We start from the raw sequence: 16854 nt of genomic DNA on the forward strand, positions 1-16854 counted from the left end.
CAATATTGTAAGTATTAAATTTCTGTGTTACTTTGTTAAAAAACGTTCGATTTCCCAATGTGTATTTTTATTGTTTGTATTTCTAATTTATGCTCTTTTATAATACACAGGTGTGCGTTTGGTGTTTATTAAACATTTTTAATATTTCCATACAAAAGAAGCTAATTTAAATAACTCGCTTTGTTTTGTTTTACCCTTTGCGACCGGTGGCTGTCACTTTGGTAAGTTTTAATATTCTTTCCCCAATTTGAGTAACAATTGAATAAAATTTTTTAAGTTTATATAAAAAATAATATCTAGCGATATTAATATATATGTATTTAATATTTTTATAAGCAAAAATTATGATTTATTGATTTTTAGGTTAGAATTACTAACCTCTAAATTTATGCAAACAATGCAATTTTATTTTTGAAATTAGATCATTTTATATATATATATATATATATAAAACTAATGGATCCATAGAAAAATTTTAGTTAAAAACAGTTTAAAAAAATTGAATTTTGGAAAAGTTACAAATTATTGCAGAAATTCAATTATTTTCAAAAACTTCAAAAGTAATAAAATTCTTCTCAAAAGTTCAATTCCTCAAACTTTTTTAAAAAATTCCTCGTCAAAATTTCAATCATATCTTTAAACATAATAAAATTCTTCTCCAAAATTCCATTATTTTCAAAAATTTTAATAAAATTCTTGTCAAAATTTCAATTGTTCTAAAAAATTTCCCTCAATTCAACGATTTTCAAATCCATTATTTTAATAAAATTTTTCAAAAGAAAGGATTATTTAAAGGACATTTTGATAAAATTCTAAGCAAACATTAAATTATTTCCATAAATAATAAAAATTTCACATGAATTCAACTATTTACAATATTTTTTTTATAAATTTCTTCGCGATAATTCAACTATTTTCATAAATAATAAAATTTTTTACGCAGGGATTCAATTATTTTCAAAAATAATAAAATTCTTATTAGGTAAAATTGAATTGTAAACAAATGAATTTGAAAATTCTCAAGAAACTTTTGCAAAAATTATTAAGAATAATTGATAATTGATTTCTTTTGAAGAATTTTAATAAAACTTTTGAAAACAAAATTACATTTTCCGAAGGATTTATTTAAAATTGTATTAAAAATAATTGAAATTCTGTAAAGAATTTTATTATTTATGAAAATAATATTGAATTTTTGCAACGTATTTTTTACATTATTTTCTTTTAAATAATTGAATTCTTGCAACGAATTCAGTTAACATTTCTTTTAAATAATTGAAGTCCTGTGTAGAATTTTATTAATTATGAAAATAATATTGAATTCTTGCAACGAATTTTATTACATTTTTAAAAAAAAATGAATTCTTTTAAGAAATTTTATTGAAATAGTAGATTTTAAAAATATTTGAATTTCAGCGAAGAATTTTATTATTTGTAAAATGTAATTGAATTCTCGAAAAAAGTGTTTGAAATTAATTACTTTTTTTAAGAAATTTGATTTAAAATTGTATTATAAAAAATTGAAATCATATATGAAAAATTTGATTATTTATGAAATTAATTGAATTCTTACACAACGAATTTTATTACACTTTTGTAAATAATTGAATTCATGTGCAAAATTTTATTACTTGTAAAAATAATTAAATTTTTGCGAAGATTTTTATTAAAATTTTTGTAAATAATCTGATTTTTTCTGAAAAATTTTATGGATATTTTAATTATTATAAGTTGTTGAATTTCAAAAAGATTTGAATTTTAAATTTTTTGAAAATCTTAATTCCTAAGAAATAATAATAATGATTAATTATTTATTTAAAAAAGAAGTTATTAAGGATTTAGAATAATTTTACAATACAAAAAAATTCGTAAATAAATGTAATAGAACATTTTTTTGTGTATCTAATAATTTTTAGAATGAATCAGAATATTCTTTAGCGTCTGGGAAAAAGTGAAAATTTTTTCTGGAAATCACGGAAAAACAAAATTAATTTTTTGTGGCAACCCTGTTAGCAGTAAATAGAACTTTATGTTTATTTTCATACAATTCTTAATTACATAATAACGGACATGAATCATGTGATAACTAAACTCAACCAATTGCATTTTTTTCATAACTTTTTGTTTTACAATAATAATTTTATTTACCGATAAATAATTTAAAATCTAACGTCGATTCATTATTAAATTAATTATAAATCTCAGTCGTGTTTTTCATATCAAGAAAAATGTTATTTAATCAAATTAAAATACAAACAGTTCTATTAACTTTCTAATCTCTTTTCGTATATCGAAATACATTGCTTTGAAACTATTTTACGAAAAATAAATAATCCTCTTTGTTTTCTTTTCGACACTCAAAGTACTCAAAAAAGAGAAAGAAACTAAAAATTGAATTCATAAATAATCACAAGAAATAAATTTACAAATATATCTAGTTAACAGCAAGTTTTTTTTAGCAACAATAATTCCTCTACAAACATTTTTTTTTTGTTTTCACAACGCGTTTTTCTTGTTTACTTCATAGGGTATCGCTAATACTTACAAAATGAAAACTAAATATCATGACAATGTACAGACACAATTGCGTTCTTACCAACCCTAAAAACTATTTAGAAATTGTTTTCTCTATATAAAATAGTCCATATAAAACTGCTAGTGAATTTAAAACTATAAAAAAAACTCACTCGAAACGAAATACATTTTTAATTCGAATACAATGTGCAGATCAATATTCTTACAGTCCTCAATTCCTGTAGTTGACGTCAACAATCACCGAGTTGGTCACACATATTTTTCCAAGTCTTTCTTAAAAATTTAATTTATATTATTATTATTATTCTTCTTCTTCTTCTTCTTCAACAAATAGTGTATTACAAAATATTACACATTCAAAGAAGTCTAGAACCGTTGTTTTATTGTTCAGTTTCATTTTTACGAGCTTAATAATTAATCTATTGAAACATGTTTCACAAATCTGCTTTTTTATATCACAACTATGTATTTTTAACGTTTTTTTTTCATTTTAATAATTACTTTTTAATATCGGATTTTTTAAATATATACGAATTCAATAATTTAAATTGAATCACTTTTATACAATCTATAATGCCCACATATGTCAAACTCACAGAATACAAAAGGAGGGAAAGAAAAAAATTAATGTACTATTATCAAATGCAATATCTTAAAATTTAAGTACACGTTTATAGAGTTTGTTGAAATTAAGTAATTCGACATTTTTCTTGGGGCATAATTTTTTTACTGTTGTTTTTTTAAAAAACTCGTTGATGCGAAGCGAAACTGAAAACAAACCCTAAAATCTATGACATATTTAAATGTAAAATGATCTAATTATTTCAATGAATCATTGTGGTGTAACAGTTTTTTGTTTTTTGTTGTTGTTTCTTAATAAAATTAAAATTCGCTAGATTTGGTCGAGTCGATTTAAAAGATCCTCGGATTCTTCCAAGGATCACTTTGACATTCGATATTCTTCATCGTCACTATAATCCTCGTGGAAATAATGTCCATTTTTGGAAAATTCAAAACGACCAGCTTTCATAGGCGGTGGACTGAAAACAGATAATAAATAAGTAAATAATCATTTTTAAATAAAGGAAAATCAGGGTGGTCACAAGTTTCAGTTTACCAATTTCCCTGACATTAAAATTATTTTCCCTGACAAAATTCTTTTTACAGGAAAATATAAAAGTTTACGGGAAATGAGTAAAATTTATGAATTTTAATAATTTCTAAAAATTACAATTAAAAAAAAATTGAACTTTTGAAAAATATAAATAAAAATAATCGAATTTTATTTGTAAATATGACCATGATTTCTCCGAAATTTTAAAACATCTAAAAAAGGAAATTTTTATCAATTTTTATTTACATTGTTCGAAAATAATTGAATTTTAAAAAATTATGATAAAACAATTTATTTAAATTAAATTAAATTAAATTTATTTATTTAAATTTTCGGAAATATGTTATTGAAAATAGTGAAAGTATTTAATTCTTAAAAATTATAAGATAATTTTCATTAATTTTCATTTTTAAATTAACATTTGAAGATTTTTCATTAAAATTTTTGATAATTTAATTATTTTCAAAATTTTGAATTAAAACTCTTAAAAAGTTGATTTTCCAAAATTGTAACAAAATACTTGAAAAAAATTAATTATTTTCAATTAAATTTTACAAAATTTCAATTATTTATAACGATTTTTATTACGGATATATTTCAAAAATTTAATTATCTTAAAAAATGATTCAAGAATAAATTTTTAAAGATTTGTTTATAGTTATTTTTCGTATTATAAAAATAGAAATAATTTGCATTTTTATACTAAAAAATGTGGTATTTTGTATATTTGGAAGAAAAGTCGAATAAGTCGCAATTTTTAAAAATAAATCAAAAAAGTCTCAATTTTCTTAATTTCCCTGATAAAAAATTTTGTTTCATGTCATTTCCCTGACTTTACTAACATGTGGCCACCCTGAAAATAAAAACAAACCATAAAAAAAATCAAGTGTTTAGGAAACTGGATCAAGAGTAGGATAACCTATAAGATTAATTTTCTATTTAGAAATTTTAATTTATGTGCAGATTTTATTTCCAATATTTCTTTTTATCTTTTTGTAATATTTAGAATTTAATAAACATTTTACTTCCAGTTAGAAATTATTTCATGTTATTAAAATTCTATTTAAAATTAATTTTAGAGTTAAATATACCTTTATTTAAATTTTTTTCTCCAGTGATTGGTAACATTGTCAACAAATTGAAATTTTACTTTTTGCAATATTGGCCAACTTGTTAATAGAAAAATTTCAGTTTTTATTCGTAACGGAAAATCTACGGCTCGTTCTTTTACTTTTTTTCCAAATAAATAATCGAATCGTCTTCGAATTTTTCTAAACTGAACGAAATTCTCATTTCTTCGATAAAAGTGACAAAAGTTTGCTAATAATTTCCCATTTAAAAATCGTTAGATTTTTGACAGATTCTTCATTTTTTTCGAGTGTTGAAATCAAACTCATTTTCACGGTGACTAATTTTCTTATGTGATTATTATACGTTTTTTGTATTAAAAAAAGTGAATTTGATTTTTTAGAAATAATTTCAAGATTGTGTTAGTTTTTTAATAATGAAAATTGTCTAGTGGTTAAAAAAGTTGAAAAACAACTTTAAAGGTTAAATATACGTTAAACAATAATTATTGTCGGGAAACTGTTCTAATTCCTAGAATTGATCACATTATTGGTTTTTACTGAAAATATCTCTATTATCGTCCAACGATTTTCAATAAATCGGTAATAATAATTAATAGTTCAAAAACTTATTAGTATGTCATTCGAATATTTATGCATCAGTGATTGGTAACATTGTCAACAAATTGAAATTTTACTTTTTTGCAATATTGGCCAACTTGTTAATAAAAAATTTTCAGTTTTTATTCGTAAAGGAAATTCGACGATTCGTTCTTTTAGTTTTTTCCAAATAAATAATCGAATCGTCTTCGAAATTTTTCTCAATTCAACAAAATTCTTATTTCTTCGATAAAAGTGATATAAGTTTGCTAATAATTTCCATAAAAATCATTAGATTTTTGATAAATTCTGTCGAAATCAAAAATTCATTCTCACGGGGACTAATTTTGTCACAATGTGATTATTATTCGTTTTTTGTTTTAAAAAAGTGATAGAAATTGTGAATGTTTTAAAATAATTTGAAGATTGTGTTAGTATTTTAGTGAAAATTATCTAGTGCGGTAAATAAGTTGAAAAACAATTTTGTAGGTTAAATACGTTAAAATATTTATTGGCGGGAAACTGTTTTAATTCCCAGTATTGATCGTATTGATTATTTCTGAAAATTTTTCTATTATTGTCAAGCGATTTTCGATAAATCGGTAATAATAGATAATAATTAATACTTTGAAAACTTATTAGTCCGTTTTCGAAATTTTAGTGATAAATTGAGAAATTTTATTGAAAAGCGAGAGAATAACTTCCATTATTCTTTTTTAACTATAAAATTTTTGTGTTTTTTTTTCTGGTGATGTGTTTGGAAAGAATATAGTGTCTGGAAAAGTGGAAAACAAATTGAGGATACGAGGCAACATCAAGGAAAATGGAACTCCAAGGAAAGGCGAAATTCACCAGTTTCATCAGGTAAATGGTCAGTACACTTGAAATGTTTTTACGATTATCATAATTATTCTCATACCTTGCGCGTTCCTCGTCATTGCTGAAGCAATAACTACTATTAGGGCTGCCATTCCTTTTTGGGCTCGAAGGAGGCGAGATCGCTTGCATTAAGCGACCTTTGCCTTCATGCCATATTGTTGACTATAAATTAAAAATAAATCTTATACATCAAATTAAGCAAACGAAAATACCCAAAAATACACCAATGACAAATTTCTAAAAACTTCAAAATCAAAAGTCATGCATTAAAAATAGACACGTAAGCAAATGTTTATTTAACAATATCAGAATTGATATATAAAAAAATCGATATTCAAAAAAATTCATTTGCTCAATTAATTGCTAATACAAAAGATTAAAACACTCCACCATGAATAGGAAAAAATATTTTTAAAAAATTACAGCCTTCTCTTTAAAATTCGATGAGCATGAGAATTAAAATTTGCACTTTAAAATTATAAAAACACACACTGCGATTAGTAAAACGGTCATTAAAATAATAATAATAAAACTCACAATTCGTCCCTCGCGGCCAAATAACAAGAGGAAAGTGTCAATAAAATCTCGTGATTTTTCCTCCCATTTACTAATAATATCCATTCGTTTCTCACCAAAATTCTCTATCATCTGTTTCCCTTTATCTTTGAGATCATCGAACTTATTCTGTAGCCTAAACTTCTTATCCTGTAGAATAAATTTTTATTTTAGAAATTAAAAAAGAGAATTTGGATCTTCTTGTTTTATATAAATTACAAATTTTGTAAAAATTAGTCTTCTTCTTTTAATTAGAACTTCATTTTTTTTTATAAGAACTAAATAATTAAATTCTTATTTTAAATAGAACGAAAATAGGTTCAATTACGTTTAGAAATGAGACATTAAGATCCTTTGCTGTGTATCCGCGAGCGAGATTCCTTCTCACGTAGATATCGTAATCTTTTACTATTCTCGCTACAATATCCGACGTTGATACACCTTCTGTTCTTTGTGTTGCCACGAACATACCTCGTTCTTTTAATTTCGCGTAAAGATCTTCCTCATCTTCTGTACTGTAGGGAATCGCGTCGTGGGCAACGAAATCGATCTGAAAATAGAATTTCACAAATTAGTCTCAAAATGTTATCTTTTTCAGGGTTGCCACAGGTCAGGGATTTTAATCAAAGTACTGGAAAAAATTCAATTTTTAGAATTGATAAGAAAATACTGAATTTTGGTGTCTTTTTTGTTTGCCTCATAAAATTTCAATATAAATCAATATAATAATTAATTAATTAATTATTTATTTTTTTATTTAAATAATTGAATTCTTATAGAATTTTCTAATACAAATTAATTTAAAACTGAATTTCATAGTTAAAATTTTAGATTATAATTGAAGGGCTACATAAAATAAGGGGACGAACGCGAGGCTTGGAAGGGATACTACCAGTCGGGTAGCAGTGACAAGCCTTGAGCCGCTCGCTGCTACCTGACTGATATTATCCCTTTCAACCACGCGTTCGTCCCCTTATTTTCTGTAGCCCTTCAATTGAATATTAAAATAGCGTGAATTTTTAGAAATAATTGAATTTTGAAAAGGTTTCAAATTAAAATATTTGAAAATTTGAATTTTTCATACTTTTAACTAACAATTCTGTAGAATTAATTTTTTTGAAAAAGTTTGGTTTTTTTTGGAATTATATATATGAAGTTTTTATTTTCTAATATATGTTTAATTGAAGAATTTCCAAATAATCGAAAATTAGTAAAATTAAATTGTAAAACAAAATAAATTTGAATCCATTTTATTTTAGAGTGAATCAGAATATTATTTAGGGTCAGGAAAAAAGTGAAAATTTTTTCTGGAAATCAGGGAGAAAAAAAATTTATTTTTCGTGGCAACTCTGTTTTTATTAGAGAAGCAGAAATATAGAATAAATATAGACAAAAAGTAGAGAAAAAACAGAAAATAGTGAAAGAGTATAGAAATAACAAAAAATAGAGAAATAAAATAGAAATTTCTTCTCTTTCGACATAAATACCTTGTATTTGTCAATAAAATCGTCTTCCAATTCCCACGGGGCATCTCTTATAACCTCGTCTACGTATCTGCAATGCCTGACTGCATCGTATCTTTCAAATTCATTCATTACTGTTTTACCTTTTCTTGTGTGAGTTAATTCGTCATTACAAACTGAAATCAAAATAAAATTATGTCATATCAGTGAGAAAATAACAGGCACCGTAATATTGATTATTTTTATCGAAAGAAATTATTATTGACTTACTTCCCACTATAAGGTAAATGTTCGGAAAAAGATTTTTTGCTTGCATCAGTTGTCGAGCGTGACCTTGATGAAAAAGGTCATAAATTCCGTCTGCGTATACTCGAATCTTCCTAGGAGCTGAAATTTAAATAAATAATTAAGTAAACAATTTAACACAAATCAATACAATTTAATACAATTCTATACAATTTAATAAAATTTAATACAATTCAATACAATTTAATGCAATTTAATACAAATTATTAAAAATTAACTAAATTTTCCTTTAGAAATAACTGAATTTCATGTTTATAATCAACGATTTAGATATTGAAAATGTTTCAAATTCAAATTTTCATATATTTTTGTATAAAAAAACATTTTGCACTTTTTTGATCCATAATTTAAAAAAATAAATTTTTAAACAAACGAGTTTATTGTTATATTATAGTTATTAAAAAAAATAGACAACATTTCGAAAATGATAAATAATAGATTAGGAAAAAATAGATAAAGAAATTAGCGAAATATTCACCTTTTCCAGCTTGAGCCATTTCCACTGAAATTTTGACATCGTAATCGCAACATTTTCGTTCTAAAATAGCCTCCTCGTCGTCCATAAATGGGGCCTCTTTGCAAATTGACTAAAATAAAACAAAATCAATTAATTGAAAATTTAATTCAATTTTTTAAAATTATTTACGGGAATTTTACTGCTTTCAAAAAAACATTTTACTTGCATTTTTTCAAAAGGCTAATTTCTTTCTCATAATTTCTAAATGAAAATATTGAAAACTTGAATAATTTTTGTTAAATAAATATTTTACCTGAACTTCATTTCTAAATCAATTCTTGCTAGGAAATTATACGAGAATTAAATTATTTAAGTTCAACAATAAATAATTGATTGAATAATTAATTATTTCTTAAAATTGAATTTTTCTACAAAATTTAATCAAAAATTTTATATAAATTATTGAATCCTTTCGAAGAATTTTAATAAAATTTTTAAAGATATTTTCGAGAAATTTATTTAAAATTTTACTAAAAATAATCAGGGTTGCTACAGAAGTCTGTTTTTAAATTTCCATGACTTTTCCAGGTTTTCCAGTACCAAATCTGATAAATTTCCAGGTCACCTTTTGAACATTATATAAATTAGAATTTTTCTGTATTATAAAAATATTCACGTTAGATTATCTCTATTTGATTATTAAAGCACAGACAGGGTGTCTACTGAAAATATGACTTAAAATTCCAGGACATTCCAGGACAGATTTTTTAATTTTCTAGGACATTTACATGTGTAATATTATTTCATATTACGATTAACATAATTTAAATTAACCTACTTGAACAAAAATATTAATTTTATTATAAAAAGAGTTAAAAATCAATATTATATAATATAGATATCAGATTCTTTAATCAAACGACAAATTAAAATTATTTTTTGATGGATCAAAAAAAGTGGAATAAAATTCCAGGCATTTCAAATTTCCATGACATTTCCAGGTATTCCAGACCTTTTTTTAAAAAATCCCTGACTTTTCCAGGTATTCCAGACCTTTTTTAAAAAATCCCTGACTTTTCCAGGTTTTCCAGGTTCTGTAGCAACCCTGATAATTGAAATTCTGCGAAGACTTTTATTAGTTATGAAAATAATTGCATTCTTGCAAAGAATGTTATTAAAATTTGTTCAAGAAATTGAATTACAATTGTATTAAAATATATGAATTCTAATAAACAAATTTTATTAAAATCATTAAAAATTGCCTTCGTTTGAATAATTTTCTAAGAATTGTTTTAAATATTTAATTTATTTCAAAAAAATTGTATTTTAAATAATTGAAGATCTGTAAAAATTTTTTTATATAATTGAATTCTTTTGTGAAATTTTATTAAAATAGTAGATATTGAAAATAATTGAATTCTTACGAAAACTTTTCTTCAAATTTTTGAAAATAATTGAATCATTGCAATGAATTTCATTAAAATTTTTTAGAATAATTTTGTTATTTTAATTATTAGAGGACTGAAAGTACGTAGCGACCATTATTTGAAAAGAAAGAAAGAAGTAGAGCTAGTGACACACAAATTTAAAAAAGTATCTAAATAGTAGCAAATCGTAAAAAAGTAGCAAATATATAGTAGGTTTTAGTAGATGAGTGCAAACCCTGCAATTTTTATTTTTTTACCAAATAAATATTTCTATGGAAACAAAAGTAATTATTTTTAAAAAAAAATTAAATTCCTAACGTTAAATTGCTTTTAATGCAAATATTTGTAATATGATATAGAAACTATTTTCTTTTGATTTGAATTTTCTTGATCAATAAGTGTTCCATTTCACCCAGATTACATAAATAATGTTATTAATAAAACGTGAATAATGTTCATCACCCCATCTTTACTTGTCAACATAATATGTATGACTAATCAGAAAGAAGGAAAAATTGGAAACAATTATATCATTTTTTAAATTCTCACATTATTCTTATTAAAAAGATAAAAATTCAATTTCAACTAAACTAGGAATTATTATTATTATTTGACAAAAATTATCCGAACTCTAAAAATAATTACAAATCACCAAAGAATTTCATCACAGAAAATAATCTTTCATGAATGAACTACATATAGAATAAATTTCATATTTCCGATAAAATTTATCGACGTTTTAGATAAAAAATAATAATAATATTAATATTAATAATAAAATTTAAATTCAAATTTACAAAAAGATTTTAATAATTTAGTAATAATTATTCTGTCACTTGTGAAACAATTATTCCACATGAATTATCGAAAAAATATTACAAATTAATTGCATTGTATTATTTTATTGACGTATTTACCGGAAAAGACGGTGACTCCTCCCTCGAAGACGAAGCATGGTCTCCATTCTGATTTGTATCATTGGCAATATTATTGCTCTGCATATCTTCAATATCGTGCGGTCTCTTTCTCGACATTTTTTTTAAAATCTAAAATCCATATAATCTCCAACAACTGAAAATAATTTTTAAAATTTTTAATTCATTCTAATTCGTATAAAATTAATGTACAATTAATCACATTTAAATAAATTACCGTAAATTACTAAATTTATGTATTTCGTGTAAATATTTAAAATAAATTAAAAATCTAAATCAGATATTAGTTTTCGTGATCAACTCTATAAAGACGTCAAGAGTCATTAAGAAAACATTTGATCTTTATTTTAAACAAAAGAATTGAAAAAATTTCACAGCAATGTTCACACATGTTTATAATAGAAATTCATTCGTTTTTAATGAATAAAACAAGTAGGCTCTATTATTTAATTTAGATTTATATCTTTAAAAATATGTAGATATTTTAATTTAAAAAAAAAATGACAACTGACGCAATAACTAATTCAAAAAAGTATTATCCTTTTTTATCGATTGTTAATTCCTATTTAATTTAATGTTAAAATAAAACAGAAATGCGTAAATGTTCTAGAATAACTTTAAGTAGCGTGTTTACAATAAAGCTTTACGCAGAATTAATTATTGTCTAATTAGGTAAATAACGTGCAATTTGTCAATATTGATGAATCGACAAAGTCTAAAAGATTATTAAAATGACTAAAATACCAAATAACAATAATCAAAATAATTATCACAATTTTTTTTCAAAAAAACAAACTAACAATTACAGCGACATAAAAAGACAATATTGAATATTAGAAGGTAATTCGAAAGGCAATTTAAAAAACAATGCAATAATGTAAATACGCACCGTATGATAAATTTTCGGTAAAATTATATTTATAGAAGTAAATGAAATAAATAAAAATTCGTTGTAAAGAAAAAACTATATCGCTAATATGTACACATAATCAATGAAAATGCGATGTAGAAAATAATTAGGACGACTATTAGACACGAGTCGACAAAAAAAAAACGATAAAAAAACTATAATTAGTAAAATACATGAATAGATTAAAATAGAATAGAATGTAATGAACTTGACAACAAAAGGAACATATTATTCCAAATATAAATTAGAACCAACCTTTTCATACCCTGAATTCAATTTTCTTTTATATACTTTGACTTGTCAAAGGATTATTACACAATTTTCGCGAAATTAACAATTGCTTTTCTTTCAATTTTCCTTTAAAAACTTGTTTATTCACTGTGAAATTAAATTCATTGAAATATTAATTGATTTACTTTAAATGTTAAAATATATTTTATTCAATAAGAATAAAAGTTAATGCCATATCATCAACTTGTGAACTAGACGTGGTCACAGCAGACGCCCGCATACTGACAGTTCTGCGCATGTGTCACTGCATTCCAAGTGTGCTCACGCACTTTACGTGTTTCCGTTTTTATCAAAAATTTCGATCAATTAATTAAAAAAAATTTGTTTTATTCCCATAAAAATTTGGTGGCTGAAAAGGAAATTGTTGTTTAATAGGTTTTTGATAATTACATGGGGAAATGGTAAATAAATTAAAAGTTAAGGTCATATTTTTGGGCGAGGGGGTTAAGCCGGTCCTTAAAGGAGAGAGGGGTTTGTATCGCGCCATCCTGATATTAACCAATCAGAAAATTGTTTAATTCCACATAGTCAAAGTTCCGTATAACGGGTATAAAAAATTACAGGCATGACTACATAATTTTTTTCTTCTTTTCCTTTATATACGTTTGTATTTTATGTTACGAGGCAGGGTCAAATCACTGATCAAAGAATAACAGTAGTGATTCATGACCGCAATTTTAAAAGAAAGGCTTACTCATTTATAGATTTTTAATTATATTTACAAATTTGTTTTTTATTTAATTATCAATGTTAATGACAGTTATTGACCAGTTATTATAGACCAATTTTTTTCCGGCTTTTTATCGATTTTTGAAAATATATGTACATTTAGTGCAAAAAAATATAACTGTATAAAAAGTGTGTTTATTTGAATAATTAATGGAATAATTAATTTATGTAGATAGTTTCTTATTACTTAATTAATTATTAATTAAAAAACTATCTCTATAAACGATCAATGAACTTGAAGACATTCGATTTTATTTTGAGGAAAAAAGGAGAATATTATTTTTTTTCGTTATGTATTACGAATACATATTTCTCGATAGGCAACTTTTGACGTAAAGTGATATCTTCTAGAGTGGGATTTTTATGACGCAAAAATTGGATGATGAAACGTTAATTGCAAACCGGCATTTGTATACCTTGAAATTAATCACGTGTGTTGAACATACATATAACCTAATTGTTCTTTCTATATATTATGAGTAATTAGCGTAATTAGTGACGACTGTACAATATCATTTTTTTATTTATAACTACTTTTCGCTATAATATTATGAAAATTATATTTTATCAGAGTTGACACAAAAAATTAAATTTGTTTTTCCCTAATTTCCAGAAAAAATTTCGACATTTTTCCCTGACACTACAGAATATTCTGATTCACTCTAAAAATTATTAGATACTCAAAAAAATGTTCTATTACATTTATTTACGATTTTTGTTAATTGTAAGATTATTCGAAAACATCAATAAATTACTTTTTAAATAAACATTTAATACCTAATTATTATTATTCCATAAGAATTAAGATTTTCAAAAAATTTCAAATTCAAACCTTTTTGATATTCAATAACTTATAATAATTTAAATATGCATCCATAAAATTTTTTAGAAAAAATAAAATTATTTACAAAAATTTTAATAAAATTCTTCGCAAAAATTTAATTATTTTTACAAGTAATAATATTTTTGATTTATTTATTTAAAAAAGTGTAATAAAATTTGTTGTTTAAGAATTCAATTATTTTCATAAATAATAAAATTTTTCAATAGGATTTCAATTATTTTTAATACAATTTTAAATGAATTCCTCAAAAAATGTAACTAATTTCAAAAATTTTTTCCAAGAATTCAATAACATTTTACAAATAATTAAATTCTTCGATAAAATTCAAATATTTTCAAAATCCCCTATTTTAATAAAATTTCTCAAAAGAATTCAATTTTATTTTAAAAATGTAATAAAATTCCTTGTAAGAATTCGATTATTTTCCTAAATAATAAAATTCTTCACAGGATTTCAATTATTTTTAATACAATTTTATGTAAATTCTTCGAAAAATATAATAAATTGTTTTCAAAAATTTTATTATAAAATTCTTCAAAGGAAATCAATTACCAATTATTTTAAACTTTAAACAATTTTTGCAAAAGTTTCTTGAGAATTTTCAAATTCATTTGCTTACGATTCAATTTTACGAAATTTTGATTATTCGGAAATTTTTTCAATTAAATATAGGGGAGACTGGGGCGAAAAGTTAAATTTTGCATAAATGATTTTTTTTAGACAATATAATCCGCTTAGATGCAAATATTTACACATCAATATTGTAGGGCAACTTGTCCCCTACAACTTTCAATAAAAAAGTTTCTGATATTTTCGCATACAATACATGTTTTGTCCTTTTTTGAAAATTTTGTTTTTTTTTAACTTTTCGCCCCATGCTGGGGCGAAAAGTTAAATGGCTGGGGCAAAAAGTTAAATTCTATTTTTAGCCTACTAAAACTATTTTCTGATAGGTGTTAAGTAGTAGATAAGTTAAAGTATACGTAAACAAGTAATTTAGTTAATAAAAGATCTTTGTTTACTTAACAAAAGCTTTAGAATAGTTATAAAGTTAATAAATTGAAATTTCAAGAAAAAAAAAATTTTTTTGGTTTATTTCACGTGAGCGGTCTTGTTTTTTGATAGAGTATTTGCCTAATGTCAAATAAATCATTTTTAAACAAATAAACCCAAAAAAACGAAAAATAAAACAAAATTTTTAATAACATGTAAAAATACATTTAACTTTTCGCCCCAGGGTGCATTTTTGGCTTTAACAACAAATATAAAAAATCTGACATAATAAAATGACATAAAATCTGAAATATAAAAAATCTAGCAAATATTTGCTAAATCTGATATTTAGCAAATACCTTTAGGTATCTCTTCAGGGGACCCAAATAATGAAGTGAAAAAATCACGGTGAGAATAAATGCAAAAAATATACTTAAAAGTTGATATTTTCTTTTACGAAAAAATTTTCAAAAGTAGGGTGAAAAAAAAAATTTAAATATGGACACCACAAAAATTAGCAGAATGTCACATAACTCCGGACATTTATTCAGGGTGATAACACACTTCTATAGTTAAAATTGCAATGCTCTAACTATTTCCGTTCGAAAGATAATGAATTTTAACTGTTTTCACAATTTAACTTTTCGCCCCAGTCTCCCCTATATTATAAAATAGAAACTTTAAATAATTTTTAAAAAATTCAAACTTTTTCAAAAAAATTAATTCTATACATAATTGTTAGTTAAAGGAAGTATAAGTCAAAATTTCAAAGATTTTAATTTGAAACCCTTTCAAAATTCAATTATTTCTAAAAATTAAAAATAAATAAATAAATAATATATTGGATAATTGAATGTTTCTGTAAAATAAATTCTCATTCAGAATTTTATTAACAAATTTTTAAATAATTGAATTGAACTCTTTTAAAATTCAATTAATTTTGAAATATTTAAGTAAAATTATTCAATAAATAAGTTATAAATTGAATTTGTTGTATTAGAATTCGTGACAATTTCAGATATTTATGAGGCAAACAAATAAAGACACAAAAATTCAGAACTTTCTTATGAATTCTAAAAATTTAATTTTTTCCTGTACTTTAATTAAAATCCCTGACTTTCCCCTGAATTCCTTGGTCCTGTTTATGCTTAATACTCAATTAGAAATTCGAAATGTGCAAATATTCAAAAATTTAAAGTACAAAATTTCGTAGGAGAAAGAAAAGGAACAATTTGTTAGAAAGCTGAGATTTATTTTACTCAAACTTTAAAATAATTCTTTATATAATCCTTATGATAATTTTAATCATTGCGATTTCGCTCTTCTTTCGGTTTTTTTTTTCATCATTAGAGTTTATTACATTTTAAAACGCCAATTTGATTTTAGCGCTCAAATTTAAGAATTTTTTTTTATTTTTATTTTGCTTTTATTTTAAAAGATTTCATGTATATATTCGAAATATTTCAATATATTTGAAAAATTTACCTTTTACCACAATCTCGAAATTTAAAAACTCAAAATTCTTTTTTGACGGTTTCATTTTCCGCCCATCGATCGAAAAGATAATTTTCATTAAAACTCTAAAATTGGTAAAAAAAAATTAATATTCACATCAATAAACTAAAATTTTATTTAAAAAAAAAACATTTTCAGAAAATTGTCCAAGACGAGCAATTTTTTAAATTCTATACAAAAATCTCTCGTTGCATATTTGTTCCTTGAGTCAGTCAATTTTCTGATATTTGTTAT

The 16854-nt window shown here is 23.5% G+C and overlaps 1 protein-coding gene across 1 annotated transcript; it reads right to left on the reverse strand.

Annotated features, from left to right (window-relative positions):
• Window positions 1–2009: 2009 nt before the first annotated feature.
• On the reverse strand, window positions 2010–12763 carry LOC122509857 (choline-phosphate cytidylyltransferase A-like). The gene is made up of 9 exons (XM_043624141.1): window positions 12504–12763; window positions 11321–11474; window positions 8998–9106; window positions 8484–8600; window positions 8238–8389; window positions 7079–7300; window positions 6733–6900; window positions 6236–6357; window positions 2010–3575 (listed from the first exon to the last, which is right to left on the reverse strand). Exons 2-9 carry the CDS (start codon window positions 11435–11437, stop codon window positions 3476–3478), a joined length of 1107 nt encoding a protein of 368 aa, XP_043480076.1. The 5' UTR covers window positions 11438–11474; window positions 12504–12763; the 3' UTR covers window positions 2010–3475.
• Window positions 12764–16854: the final 4091 nt, after the last annotated feature.

This window comes from Leptopilina heterotoma, unplaced genomic scaffold, assembly GCF_015476425.1.
Source record: "Leptopilina heterotoma isolate Lh14 unplaced genomic scaffold, ASM1547642v1 Lhet_63, whole genome shotgun sequence".
Classification (NCBI taxonomy): domain Eukaryota; kingdom Metazoa; phylum Arthropoda; class Insecta; order Hymenoptera; family Figitidae; genus Leptopilina; species Leptopilina heterotoma.